This window comes from Hippoglossus hippoglossus, chromosome 4 (assembly GCF_009819705.1).
Source record: "Hippoglossus hippoglossus isolate fHipHip1 chromosome 4, fHipHip1.pri, whole genome shotgun sequence".
Classification (NCBI taxonomy): Eukaryota; Metazoa; Chordata; class Actinopteri; order Pleuronectiformes; family Pleuronectidae; genus Hippoglossus; species Hippoglossus hippoglossus.
In genome coordinates, this window is record NC_047154.1 from 9,032,288 (window position 1) to 9,047,237 (window position 14,950).

At 41.0% G+C, this 14,950-nt stretch overlaps 1 protein-coding gene across 3 annotated transcripts in view; it reads right to left on the bottom strand.

The window, feature by feature from the left end:
• Positions 1-293: 293 nt before the first annotated feature.
• pip5k1ca (phosphatidylinositol-4-phosphate 5-kinase, type I, gamma a) overlaps positions 294-14,950 on the bottom strand; it is a 44,801-nt gene continuing 30,144 nt past the window's right edge. Inside the window, exons 13-18 of one of the 3 annotated variants that reach the window (XM_034582680.1) lie at positions 14,527-14,668; positions 14,183-14,215; positions 13,779-13,898; positions 10,284-10,536; positions 5,502-5,591; positions 294-3,780 (exon numbers count right to left, since the gene is read on the bottom strand). In XM_034582680.1, coding sequence (XP_034438571.1) covers positions 3,778-3,780; positions 5,502-5,591; positions 10,284-10,536; positions 13,779-13,898; positions 14,183-14,215; positions 14,527-14,668 — 641 coding nt within the window. In that variant the 3' untranslated portion in view covers positions 294-3,777. Of the gene's footprint in view, positions 3,781-5,501; positions 5,592-8,321; positions 10,073-10,283; positions 10,537-13,778; positions 13,899-14,182; positions 14,216-14,526; positions 14,669-14,950 lie in introns of those variants that run through there. The other 2 variants (XM_034582682.1, XM_034582681.1) reach the window with 2 other exon arrangements.

Consider the following 14,950-nt stretch of genomic DNA (forward strand, 5'->3'; position numbering starts at 1 on the left):
GCAAAACTGAAGGTAATCTCATGCAAATTGGCATAAAATAAAAAGATAAACTAATGCCTTTAAAATACTTTGTTTTACTGTCTATTTTTTTTACAATCATGAGGACATAGGCAACCAATTATCGCGTTTTTGAGAACCCAGTGCTAGAAGTTAATGCAACCGATCCTGATCAACCTCTCAAATTAAGTTAAAATGATGAAACACTATTTGACTGATGTCACCGGTAGAAGTGACTCGCTTCCAGTTTCAACAAGGGAAAAATATAAATATAACATGTCATTATCTCCATGGACAAAAATTCATAGAACTTCTTTATTTTGTATTCATTCTGATTGAGTCCAAACACACACACACATACAGCCATCTATTTATCCTCAGGTATAAATAGATGAATATACACAGATATACATAAATACACATTTCTGATATGCATATTCATTTTGAAATCATGCTATGTCTCTGCAAAGGTATATCCCTATTGGATGAGGGCACACCGCGATTTGAAAACACGTACACAACACAGCTGAACAGTTGGAAGAATCCCTACTGATTTGCATGTACAGAAAACCCCACAAATCGTTTCCACGTTTGGATATCTTACAAAGAAACAGCTGTGGTTTATATACCATAAATATACAGCAGCTGCGTCTCAATAAACACACTGAGGAATATGATACAGTAAATCATGTAGATTGCAATCGTCTCTTGCCCAGCAGCAAAAATAAAACCAAATAAAAATAATATTCTCCGATTCAAATGGAAAATATATTTGTATATCTTTATATATGTATTTATAATTTTATGTACACATTCTCAGGAGCACAACTATGAGAAAGAAAATAAATACAACAGGACGTGGAAGAAAAGAAAAAAAAAAAAGTACAAACGATAGGACTACAAGTAAGATCTCTCAATAAGGCAATCAAAATGAACTGAAAAGCAAGACTGTACAAAATATTGCTGCTATGGATTCCATCTGATGAACAACAGCAAAGTGATTACAACTGGCCACTGCACATCATGAGAATGAGCTGACTTCTATTTTTACAATGTCTGACATGGATGTGTCCTCCCTTACACTAAAACACACAGAGCAACTGAAAAACACACCTTCTGAAGTTAGAATAAATAAATGAGTTTAACGTAGTTGAGAGACATCAGCCACAGAGAGACTACAGTAAACACGAACCCTACAATGACTGTGATTCACCATCACACACACACAGTTAATAAAATAAACGCTGTCTGAACACCAGGCTTTGTGAGCAGAGACTCTATCGAACAACTGAAAGTGTGATATCGTGATGTAATGTTTATTTGGCCTCTATCACTAGTTCATTTTCAGGTCCTCTACAGAAGTGCAAACAACGTTCAACCCTTTTTTTTTTTTTTTTTTTTTTACAAACCGCTGCGTCTCAACAAGTCATCACTGCAACGCACCATGTTTGTTGTAATATACACATAACAGGTACGATATTGACGGCAAATACGACAACTGCTGCTCTACGTCTACAAACATCAGAAATGTCCAGGTCAGTGGATTTGTCATTGTGAGGAGGCGCCGCTATCGGACACAGCAAATGTCACTCATCTACTGATAATTCTTCCACCTCCCAAAGAAACAGAAGTGAAAGTCTACTCTTACAAATGTTGGCTTCACCCTCAGTCATTTTTTTAGTTTAAATGAAGACGTTTTTTTTGTGTGTGCGTCTTGTCCAAAAATAGGGCAACACTGGAAGACACTGTAATGATGTGATCATCACTGTACTGACTGACAAGTCCGCTGCCTCAGTGTTGTAGTTAACTCCGTCTATATCGAAGGCAATAGTCATAAGTCTCAGCTGTTTCCACAAGAGATGCAGTGAAGAAAGTATTAACACTGAACTTACACGACAAAACGTGACGTAAAAACAAACTGGGAAACTACTGAAAAGCCGCAGTGAACAGATTATAAAAACAAAAAGTTAACTTCTTTGGATGCAAATTGAAAAAAAAAAAGCGTTATAAAGTAAAAAGTACCAGTAACAGTTTATATTGAAAGAACAGAATAAAATACAGACAGATAAAACAAAAAAAGACAGATAAGAACTAAATAAAAGTTCACAGTAGTAATAACAGCTAAAGAAATGATAAGAAATAATAAATGTTGCAAAAAACATGATATAATTTATAAATTATTAAGTATTCAAAAACTTTTTATCACTGTATATTCACTATAGGAAATCAAGTGTTTCAAATCTCTCTTCTATAAACTAAGCTGCTTATTGTCACTACTGGAAATGTGAGGATGATGAACTACGTCTAGATGGTCTCTTTTGATTGGTCTAACAATGGTTATCATTCTAACTCCGGTTCCACGATCACAAGCACAGACCTCCAACACCTCAGGCTTCACCACTCGCTCTTCGAGTGCAATCTGCAGGTGGCGTGGGCAGCACCATGGAGGCTCCTCCCCATTGGTCAAGCGTCTCGTAAATACAAGTGTTAGTGGAGTTGTGAGGAGCCGCCACAGGAAGACTTAGCTTCACATTGTCTTCACTGACAATGATGACGAGCACTTAGACGTCCTGGATTAATCATCAGAGCAAATTACGAACAACTGTCTTAGAAAATGTTAGATTATTTGATAAAACCAGAAAATGGTCAAATAAAATATTTCTTTCATTCACTGCTAACGGCAGCGAAGAGCTAATGATCATGGGTGCAATGAAACAGACATCAGAGCCCCATTATTATATAATTCATTTTCAGGTTCTGGATCTGTTCTGGATTAATTCAGAAACTATGACCCTGGTTAGACCTGGTATTAACTTCTGTCCTGAGTGATTCCATCACAAATGTTCAAGTGCTAAAACCCTGTGTGAACGCACCCAAATGTGTCCTCAATGCTTCTTCAGATCCAATAACTCAGACCACACTGTTTTCTCTGTGAGATCTCAAATCCGTCCTGGGCCACATATGAAGGACATCTGACTCAGTTTCACAATGAATCAAACGTATTTTTACGCTTCTCAGTGACCATACGCTGATTTGTTTTGCGGCCACAATATCAACACTGACCACAACATTATGATTTCTATTGTTTTTGTGTCTCTTGATACCAGGTCTGAACAGGGTCTACGGGTTTTGTCAAGAATTGCAACAACAAAATAATTTGAAGTTTTTGCAGCTCTTATTTGCAACTTTTCATGTGGATTATTCATGTTGTAATGTCGTATTTATCTGGTTTCATTTATGTAAAAAAACATGATCTCTAAGTAACAAAGTTTAAATACCGAAAATCAAAGGCAACAACTCGATCATACAGCATTGTTATGTTATCACAGACACGCCCATGTTTCTGTATTGAGTAACAGTGAAGATATGAGAAAAATAAATTGTTAATTGGGAAACCAGCGGCTCTGCGGAGTGAGTAGAAAAAGCCTGTTTAGAAGCTGTTGGAGGGCTGTGCTAGTGTTGAACATAACAAACAGTACAACTGTCTTCCATGTATGTCAAACATATATGCACTATGTCCCACAAACACATATTCATTAAAGTTATATAATTTTCATTTGTTAAGGGTGAAAGGCAGGGGTTTCATCACCGTCAGAATTTTCTCCCCCCTCTGGTATTCAGTCACTGTTTTCTCTTGGTGTGTTCGTTTTCTCTATGCCTGTTTAAAATCCTGGTTGGGAAAAAGATCCTGCTGCTACCGCTGAGTTCTGGACTTCAGACCAAAGAACCAAAGAGTCCTCTTCACTGAGAAGTCCGCTCCTCTCTGCCGGAGAACAGGGTTTACTGTTGGAGACACAGAGTGAACGTATGAGCGTACAGATCACACACATTGATAAGTATAATCATAGACTATGTATAAAGATGGACGACATGACAGCTCCCAAAAAGGGAAGCCGAAGCGTCTTTATTGCCACCTGGTGGCTGTCTACATTATAGGTCATTAACCCCGCCTTATCCATATTAGTGCATGGGACATGGATAAAAGTAAGGATTTAAGTACACATCAAAGAAAATTTCTCAAAGATGGTTTCTGTCATTTTAGTCAGTTCCTATCACACTGCTGTTTGTTCAAGTCATTTTTCCAATAAGTTTGGTTTTAATTTGTTATTTGATGCTATAAGACAGGGTGACATATCATGACTGACGTCAAAAGCACGACATAGTGGCACGCGCATCTGGGAGGGCTTCATTGTGGGTAGGTACAGATGCCTCGTCCATCTTTATTCACAGTTTATGTGGACTAAGTTTAACCGTTCTCATGCATTACTTGGTAAAAATACTAAGCTGGCTCATCAAAGTGCATTTATAAAAGAAGAAACAGGAAAACAGAATAGGTAAGAAAATAAGAAACCTCTTAAACATACAAACACCCATGTGTACCTGAAAACAGGAAAAGTGAAGAAGTCTGACAGGTAATTAAGTCTGTTAACATTGACCTTAAAATCCTATATAGATTTAGTGGAAAAGTTTAGATTAAATTATGCCGTACAATAATGATGTCCTGAGTCAGCGTAATTTAAATATATATATATATATTTTTAATTTAGAATAATATTTGCAACGTTATTCCAATCCACATCTAATCACATCATGCATTTATCTTACTGGGATGGACATAATCTACGCTAATAAAACATCTGAGAACTTTCAATACAGCCAACATCTTTTGTCACGTGTGAAAGTAAAAACCTTGTGTCACGTGTCTAGTATCAGAAGAAGAAGAGCTTGAACGTTTGATTTGTATTTTAACACTTAAAACAAACTACTGACTCTCAAAGTAAAGTCAAAAGTTACATAAAATCAATATATTATGGAGCAAATGCTCTGCAGGGACCGGTGGCCGGGATCTGGGAGGGGTGGGGTAGGGTGGGGTCCACAGTTTTTGTGATTTTTCTTTCTTGTTTTTATTAAATTGTTTTATTATTTGTATATTTTTTCAGTATTTTGTGTTTCTTTAGATAAGAAAAAAATATTATTTGTGGTAAAATGAATCCAAAAAATTCATCTACATTGGGAGATGACTGAGAAATGTGTGATGAACATGTTCAATAAAATGTGACTCCTCTGTAGGTTTAATGTCCACAGTTTAACTGCGAACATTGTGCAGTGTGAGCTGTGGGTGCGATTTGATGCATGAGTTTAATGGCGTCACACAGGCTGATGCGGAATCATGGTGTAGTAAACGCTGAGGGAAACAGGATGACTGGCAGTGGCAGGCGACCAGTGACCAAATCCACCCACATATCAATGAGAGATGAATGCCGTCATGTGGTGGAGGGTTTCTGAACACACAACAAACCTACTCTTAGAATAGTAATAGAATTTGTGACCTGAGATGCTTTTTCTACAGTTACTGCAGAAGCTTCTTACTCAGTTACAACTCATCCTCTCCATCTTTGGATGAACAATCACCGCCAAACACAACATGGTCTACCACTGATTATACTCCTCTTCTAAGGGATTTTCCCTGTACTGGATACATTAGTCCGATGCTTCTCACTTACTGTCTCTCTTTCCCAATCCCCATCTGGCAGGGCCTTAGACTCTGAGCCATAGTGTAGCGGAGAGTACACCCAGGTCCTGTCCTCTGGAGGCTGTTTTTACACACCCACCACAGTAGAGGGAGCCAGAGGAACAGAGGAAAGGCCAGAGGTACAGAGACAAGCAGCAGGGGCAGGCAGGAGAGAAAGACACGGGAGATCACAGGAGAAGAGAGGACAAGACAGGAAATGAAAATTAGGGATGCATAAAGGAGGAAATGTTGCTGAGACACATCGGAAAGTGTGAAACTAACATATATGAGCAAATGTTCAAAGGATGTGTTAATCCTTTCAGTGGTTAGCAGACTTGAACATAGATGTACAGATCAAAAATAACTGGCGGTACTGGTAAATATGATGGGTCTGTGTTGGAAGCATGTGTCTTAGTGGTTGTTTTGCCCCATTTAGCTCCTGGGAAGCGAAGTGAGGTGTAGAGAGCGAGGGATGAGACGCTGCATCAGCCAAACGGGGAGGATGACGAGCAGGAATTAGGAGGTTGGAAGGGGAAGAAAGCCAGGATGCCAGGACAGTAAGACACAGAGAGCATCCTCAGTCTGAGCAAAACACAAGAACATGTTTCTTTTTTCTTTTCCAACAAGCAAAAGCTCTCTTTCTATAGAGTCCCTGAAAGCTGTGGTCGGTCTATTATCACTATAGGTACCAGGCATTTAAGACCTTAAAGAGCGGGAAGCAGCTGCCACTAGGAAGGTATGTTGGTGATGGAAACAAACATACACACACACACACACACAGAAAGAGCACGACCGATTTATCACTTGGCCGATAACGTTGGACTCACATGTATGCGTTGGTCGCATCAACCGAAATAATGCTCTGACATCATGCATTCCCGAACTTCATTGTGGTTCCGCTGCATTGCGTTGCCCACACTGCGCACGGCAGAAGTTAGACAGAGCTCAACTTTTCATGCGGCAACAGAAGTGCAGGCGCTAGCCAATCAAATCACGTAAATTTGTCAGCAGAGGAAGCTGGAGAACCTGGTCTGTTTTCATCTGGTTGTGGATTTTATTTCCTGAGTACTTCTCTATCATTTTATTGATAGCTAGCATCGCACGTTAGCATGAAAAACTGCTATGATGTGTGTCCTGAGCATGAAACTGTGAATGTTGTTATGACGATCGTGTCAGCACCAAGCAGGCAGCATGCCCGTTGACAAGTGTTAATGCAACACATACATGTGAGTCCAGCATAAAATCGTCCGTTATGGGGCTTTAATGTTTAATATCATGAGGAGTATATGTTTACCAATATGAACATTTTTATTTAACAAAATAAAAAATACAGAACAAATGTGCATTCATCTTCAGTTTCTCAATTTAAGCTGTATATATATTTGGTTGGTTTTGTGATTAATTTTCATTTATAGCTATTTATAATGAACTGAACTGTAAAATATCAAGCCTCAATTACAATTTGTCTAGATAAATCGCTATACACACACATACACGTACATATGGTCCTAAGAGGGATGAAGCAAGCTGTCAGTGAGTGAGGAAACCAATTTAAAGGAAGATCAATACAAGAGTAAAACACAGACACTGAGTAAGATGCCTCCAGACTTTTGTTTACAAACCTCCCACACTTCTTTGTCTTCACTATGGGGAGTGTAGACGTTAGTTTTTAGTTTCAACACAATCACAAAAACACCAGCAGTGGACATATCACATCAGGTATGAGCCTCCTGTGGCACACTCAGGAAAACCTTGTTGTCTCTCAACACTGTCATCTTATGTTTCATATAACAAACAAGTACACAGGACTATTCTACCCTCACACCACAACAAAAACCATCTCTCCTACCATCTCACTTACTGGCCTTCTGGACTGGAATTTCCTCCTCTGTCGCACAGGAGAGACCACCCAGGTCTTCCCATCAGGAAACTGACAACAATAGGGGGACGTGGTACATGACAGAAATAAAGAGAGACATGACAAACAGAGATGAAGGACAGACGAGTGAGGAAAGGTGAAAATAACACGGTGAAAAAAAAGAAACATGCTGAGGTGAAAATGGAAAAGACAGTTCTGGAGGAGAGTAACCCAGCAGTGCAACCTAGATACACTGGATGAATCAGTGGTGACAGATAGATTCACAAGTATGGCAGCCACTCTGTTTTCATCCCCCCTACCACACAACATGCTGCCATCGCACCGCTTTCATTATGACGCATGGCGACAACCACAGAGAGGCAGAGGAGAAGGAGGAGAGGTGAGGCTAGAGAAAGAGAGGGAAGTGTGGAGAGGAAATATTCACAGCTCGATAGAACAGAGGGAGGTGAGAATTATTTAGGAGTTTGGGGTGAAATGAGAGAACAGAGGAGAGAAGGATGGAGGTGAAAATGATGGAGAGCAGACAAAGGGAAAAAAAGACAATAAAATGTGGAATAGAACAGAGGTGAAGGAGAGAAGAGCAGGAATCATGAAAAGTGAATGTGGAAAGTGTTGATAGTGGCTGAATAATTCAGACACGAGCCACTCTGAGGAACCTGTGAGGTGGACACGCACGCACGCACGCTTTTTCAATACAACTTTAATAGACTCTAATGTATAAGCAGCAATGAAGTGAGCAAAGGACTTCTGTCTGAGAAATCATTGCCCTCCTACAGACTACACAACCAGAGGGGTGATTAGAGAGTGCATACCGAAGCCAAGGCTAACTCCTTATCTCGCCATGTCAAAGAAAATGGAATGAAATTAGTTTTTTTTAGATACATCCAGTTACCTTTCTTTGTCAAAGTTTCACCCTCTGGCAAATTTCGTGGAAATTAGTTAACTAGTTTTTGTGTATTCCTGCTTACTAACAAACACACAAACAAACAGTGATGAAAACATACCCTCCTTGGTTGAGGTAATAATAAAGATTAGATCTTGTTCAGAAAGACCTTCTGGTAGCTGAAGCTCTTGAAACGAGTAAAACTATTTCACTAATACAAAAGCAGTAATGCGTTTTAGTTTTTGTTTCTTGCTCTCATCTCTGAGTGTTGTGAATCGACACTTTTAAGCATTTATCAATTGAAAAAGCAGGTTAAGCTGAGCGATGATGCAGAAACTTGATTTATGTGGGATGTCACAGAGGAGAAGTGGTGATGACAGGATGATCAAATGACGAGTTGGCTGATGAGGCTGCTAAATGATCAAACTAAAGAGTGAAGTAGAAAAAGTACCTCCCATATCCGTGGCATGTACGGCTTTCACACTTATCGGCATACTTGGTCACTGCCTCGAGGCCACTTGTGACCACACAACCTGTGGCGTGTGTGTAGTTACATTTCATGACGTTTTGTGTTACTTGGCCTCATGCAGCATTACAGACCCCACCCCTGCTCCTGTGTTCAGAGAAGCATGATTTGGGCATCGGCCAGCGGCAGTCAGCTGAGAGTGCTGTTAAATAACTGAGGGAGCTCATTGACTAACCTTGACTAGCCTTTTCTCATGCGACATTAGTGGGTGATTGATTCCTGATAGGGGACACCAAGTGGGAGTGTAGCCAGGTGGCACAGGAGGTACAGAGAACATTTCTATCGGTTACTGTGATCAGCAGCTCCGCTCTCCGTGCAGCAACTGACACTCATACATTCATTTATAGTCGTGCTTTTGGGCACATTGACACCTGCCAACCCAACACTGTCTGGTGGGAGCCAGTTAGCCACTGTAGACTGAACACACAGAAACTGCAAACGCTTTAGTTGTTATTTAGTTAGAGTGAGTCTGCAGCTCTGTAGAAGATTATATAAGACAGGAACAGACAAAGTGATGGTGCACATGCTATTATCACTTAAAACACTCCAAACTAGAGTGCACACTGCAAAACACTGTGCTTAAAGGAATAGTTTGACATTTGAGTAAATATGCTTATTTGCTTTATTGCTGAGAGTAAATATGAAGCCGCAGCCAGCAGCTGGCTAGCTTAACCATCCATGCATCCATTTTCTTATCTGAGATTTTTATCTTATTTGAGGTTTTCCTAGGCCAGATAAGAGCAGTGAGTTGTAGGTCTATCACTGGTTCTTCTTCCAGTTGAGTGGACCCATTATACCTCTAATAGAAGGCACTTAGGAGCCTGATTAGATGCCTGAATCATCCCAACTGGCCCCTTTCGATGTGATGGATCAGATGCTCGACTCCGAGCTCCCTCCGGGTGCCCTGGGGCTCCTCCAGCTGAGATGCAAGGCAAAGTCGATCTACATTCTGACCCTCACCTATGGCCACGAACTCTGGGTAGTGACTGAAAGAACAAGATCTTGAACACAACCCTATCAGCCTTAGAGATGAGGGTGAGTAGTTCAGACATCCGGAGGGAGCTCGGTGTTGCTTAGCTTAGCATAAAGACAGGAAGTAGGTAAAGATGTTTTCATTATCTCCCAACAAGAAGCCTATTTTCAGCATATTTCTCAAATTGTCAAACATGTTGTTTAACTGAATACACCACACACACACAGCAACAACTTCACATGCTCTTCTTCCCATACCAGCCTGATTCTCCACTTGCTTTTGTGGTCCTTGTATCAACGCCTCTGTAGGAGAGCATCATAAGGCTCAGTCCAGGGACTGTACAAACCATTGACACACTGACCTTGACTCTGAGATGATTTGATGGCTAAATAAAAAGCTAGTTCTTGTCTGAGTCGAGTTTAATTTATCCTCACAGGAACAGTTTCTTAAAGCATGTAAGAGAAGGTCAATCTGTGTACATAGGTCAGTGTTCGTGGAAGGGGTTTTACTTACAAAGTAGATATCTGTGATTGGCACATCATCGTCATCATCAACTGAAGCCTGGCTGGTGCAGCCCGAGCCAGACACCTGGCTCGCCCGGTCCGCCTCCACCACCACCAACTTGGGACTGGATGCAGCTTCCTCAGCTGCCCCAGGAGAGGAGGGAGCAGCTGGGGCAGACGATGGGACTGCTTCAGGTACCGATGACCAGGTGGAAGGCTCTGCTGCATCAGGAGCCTCGGCGCCGGCTACTTCCTGAACATCACTGTGAATTGAACAGATGTGTGATTGTTTAAAGTCACTGTGGGCTGACACTTAGACAAAACTGACACAACTGATGATTCTCGAGCAAGTTCTGTAAATTTCATTTATATTTACTACAGATTTATGAATGTTTATTCATGATTGACACGAAGTCACAAATCCACACAGAGAGAGAGAGAGAGAGAGAGAGAGAGAGAGAGAGAGAGAGAGAGAGAGAGAGAGAGAGAGAGAGAGAGAGACATTAATTGGGTCACTTGCCAAAAGCCATTTTCCTGCAGCAGGCCACAGAAACAGGTCCAAGCTATTAGAGTAAAGTGGCTCTGACTAAAATTCAACAGCTGTGTGTGTGAGTGAGGGTGAGGGTGTGGGCGTGTGTGTGTGTGTGTGTGTGCGTGCGTGCGGTTAAGCAGCTTAATCTCAAAGATTTGTCAGCTGGCTGTGTGCTGCCACACTTCTTCATTGTTCCTGGTCAGAAAATCAACCGTTGGGGGGGATTTAGGGACAGACACATTCATTTCTCAGCTTCTGTGTTTATCAAACCTCTGAGGCCAAAAAGCTGAGTTGGCATTTTAAAGAAGGAGCTGATTGGCTGAATAAATGAGGGGGGCGGGATGATAGTTGCCATGCAGAAAGTCTCTTTCACACCATCTCTCATTTCCATTCAATATATTGTCATAAAACGCTACATATACATTTGTCTCGCAGTGAATCGCACTCCACAGCTTTATCTGCCTCTTTTCTCTCCCATCCAAACAGATCCACAGCTGCAGGTGAGTTGAGGCTGCTCGGACATTTTTCAGGTGCTTAATTTGATTTGTTTTAGCTGCTCTCACTGCCCACCTCCCGGCTCCTCCTGGCTCCTCCCAGACCCCCCCGGCCACGTGTCTAGCCAGCATCAGACACAATTATTCAGTTGGTTTCCCTACCACAACCACATCCTTCATCCTCATAACCCCATCATAAATGGAAGCCCCACAGCCAGTCTATGCAATGTGCTTACATCTCTGATTAGTTCTGTTTATTTTTCATCTCATGTTGCTTACTCATGATGCTGTGTATCTTTGAGTTAAGTCTCCAGCAATTAATTAAACACCAGGTTAAAATGTGTCAGGTCATCCTGAGCAGCCTCAGGCCTCCAGCCTTCCTGCCCCACTGCCCTACTTCTAATGGCTGGTTCCCCCATGTCAGGGCTCCTTAAGCCCCTTGTCTGCCTCGCAGTGTCACCCCATTAAAAAGACAAACATGCACACACACAAATCAAAATGCATGTGTGCTCTCTCACCCTAATTTCTGTAAATTAGATGCCTGCAGCATTTATCTGTCTAGAACAGATAAATGGGTCAAGCTGCTTTCACTGTTCAACTCTGTCCTAAAAACTTTGTGTGTGTGTGTGTGTGTGTGTGTGTGTGTGTGTGTGTGTGTGTGTGTGTGTGTGTGTGTGTGTGTGTGTGTGTGTGTGTGTGTGTGTGTGTGATGCAGGTGAGGTTTATTAACCTGCCAGGAGGTTATTTATGTAGTCACATCAAACTGATTCATATTGATGATTTGGGTCATGCAGGGCTCACTGCAGCTCTGCAGCTTATCTATTCTCTATCAGGGTCACATGTCTGCAGGGAGCGTATGACAGAGCTCTTCTTCTCATTGTTTCTTCTTCAATGGTGAGAAGGATACAGAGCTGTGTTTGTCATTGGGCCTCAGTCACCAACCGTTCTGAAGAAGAAATCTCTTCTTAAAACCCATTTACCCAGGTTTACAAAGATTCTGAATTCACCAAGGTTTTCTTATCTGGGATTTGTTCTTGTGTAAGAACAAAATCTACACACATTGAAGAGCATTCTGAAGCATACTTGACAACTGACTTGTGTAAAATAATCAGTTATTGTGTTTTTTACTTTTAATTATACAGCTGTATTATAAGATTTAAATTAACATAATATTTTTTCATTTGTAACTTAAAAAAGTATAGACCAGTTTCAGGGCATATTATAATTTTTTAAACGCATGGAAATCGAGAAGAGGAGAACACACACAGAATATTTGGTCAATACTGCAAAAGATAACACTTTTTAAACACAAACATGTTGGAAAGGAAAATATTTTGTCACAAAAATAGTCTCCCCTCTTTAGGTTTCACATACTAGTGTTTATAAATTAAATGTGTCATATGTTCCATAATTTTACTGCTACAGCTTTAAGTTAACACTGAACCCAGGTCTGTGGTACAGTGCTCCCTGTGTGTAACGAGCACAAGCTGAACCCGAATATGACTCGAAACCTCAACCTGGCCCAGCATGTCCGGTCCTGATGGGTAGTGTAAGGCTCAGGTCCAGTAGCCACAGAGGCTCCACCGAGGGTTCACCTGCACTGCTGAGTTTCCAATGATGCGCTGCTCCAGCAATAACTCTGTCCACCTTCCTTTTCGTTTCCCTTCCTCCTCTCTCTTCTGTGTTTGACATTATCTATTTTGACTTCCAATCTTCAAAATGAGATCTAGCATTTTGAGCTACATATGATGAATTCCTGGTAACATTTATGATGTTTTCTTGTGAAACAAATACAGATGTAGAAACAAAACCTTCACCTCTTCACATTTTTTGAAGAGCCCCAAAAAATCAACAATCTGTTATGGAGAAGGATCTCTTATTTAAAGTGCTGATAAGTCATGTCCATTCGAAGGCCCTAACATGTGATGAGGAATTACCGGGTTCTGAATGGAAAAACCATAAAACAGTTTACATTGTGATGTGTAAGACACTCAAACTTCACTGATGATGTCGTCAGGACCTACTGCCCACTGCTGGTGCATTGACAGTAAATTAGTGACGGACCCAATGAGCTCATTTTTTATGTTTGGAATATTTCATTGAACTGAATGTACAGTACATTTGTGCTCCTGATATTTGGCTTATGAAAACAGATCTACATTAACTGCATTTATCTCTCTCATGTCATATTTGTAGTATTATTGACTACATGACGTATTGGACCATTCAATGCTGGAGTTATTACATTACTGGGTGGTTGCGTCACTTCTATAAGGAGGTTATGTTTTCATGGTGGATCAAGGACTTGTTTTTTTAATGACATTCTTTAACATTGTGAGATAGGGCAGTTTTTGAAATTTGAGGATGTGATTTCTATAAGTCTGTGCAATTTGATGCAGCTTGATGGACTTTAAGGGGACTTTTGGGCCTTGGCCTATGTATATGCTCTACTGAGCGCCATTCTAGTTGTTTTATGTACCTGGGTTGAGGTGAAAGTTGTGGAACAGAGATGGTGGGCTCACTGTCGTGTCTCTTCAACTCCACCTCCACTGTGATGGTTTGCTGATCCTCCTCACGCACACGCAGCTCCTCCTGGGTCCTGAACACAAACAACAACACACACAGAGGAAATGAAACACGTTTGGAAAACAGACACACCCAGCCACATCCTAGAAACAGGAAGAATGGCTCTACTCATAAACACACTTTCCCGCAGGCTGCCCTCGCATTTCTCCTCTGACCTCCCACCACACCCAGCAATGTGTAATGCTGTGAAAACATAAAGCTAGCCTAACCTCAACACATTATAACATTATAACAGCTGAGTTAATCCTGTTTGAAATGGTTTATGAAGTGAAAGTAGCTTTCATAGTTCTGACTCACCTTCCATCATGGCTGAGAGACTGGGTGTGTCGCCTGGAAACAGAGAGCACAGTGTCGGTACAAGCTGAGAACTGCAGCATTCAGCCAACATGCGGCATATAAGGAGTAATCTTAAAACCTTCACGAGTAACTACTGAAGAGTTTTTTCTGATTAAGTTCAGATTTTTAGGATTTTATATATTTTATATTAATACATTATACATATAGTGTATTAAATACTAAAAATAAATTTATTATAAATACAATATCAACTGACTTTGGGAGTAAAGGCTCAGATTTAAATTGATGATGCCAATGTTTTAATTTATGTGTGTGTGTGTGTGTGTGTGTGTGTGTGTGAGTACCTGTAGCGGGGGTTCTCTGCTGTGTCAGATGGGGATCTCTCAGGGATGGACAGAGAGGTGGTCGAGGACAGAGTGGTGGCGATTGATGCTGTGGTGGCTTCTTCAAATGATGGAGGAGTGCATGGAAGAAGATCTGGTCGACCTGGAGGAAACAGAGAAAGATTTTACAATTTATCTATTGAGAAAGCACCCAGCGATAGGTTGGCGACCTGTCCAGGGTGTACCCTGCCTCTCACCCAATATAAGCTGGGACTGGCTCCAGACTCCGCTCTGACTCTCAAAGTAAAGCAGTATAGATAATGGATGGCTGCATTGATAGATGATGAGATAGCGGGATCCTGTGAATTGTATTGTTTTGCACTTATTTCTGAGGTGCTGTAATGCTTGTGTACTATTTTAAAAGCTACAAGTCCGTTGTTGACTA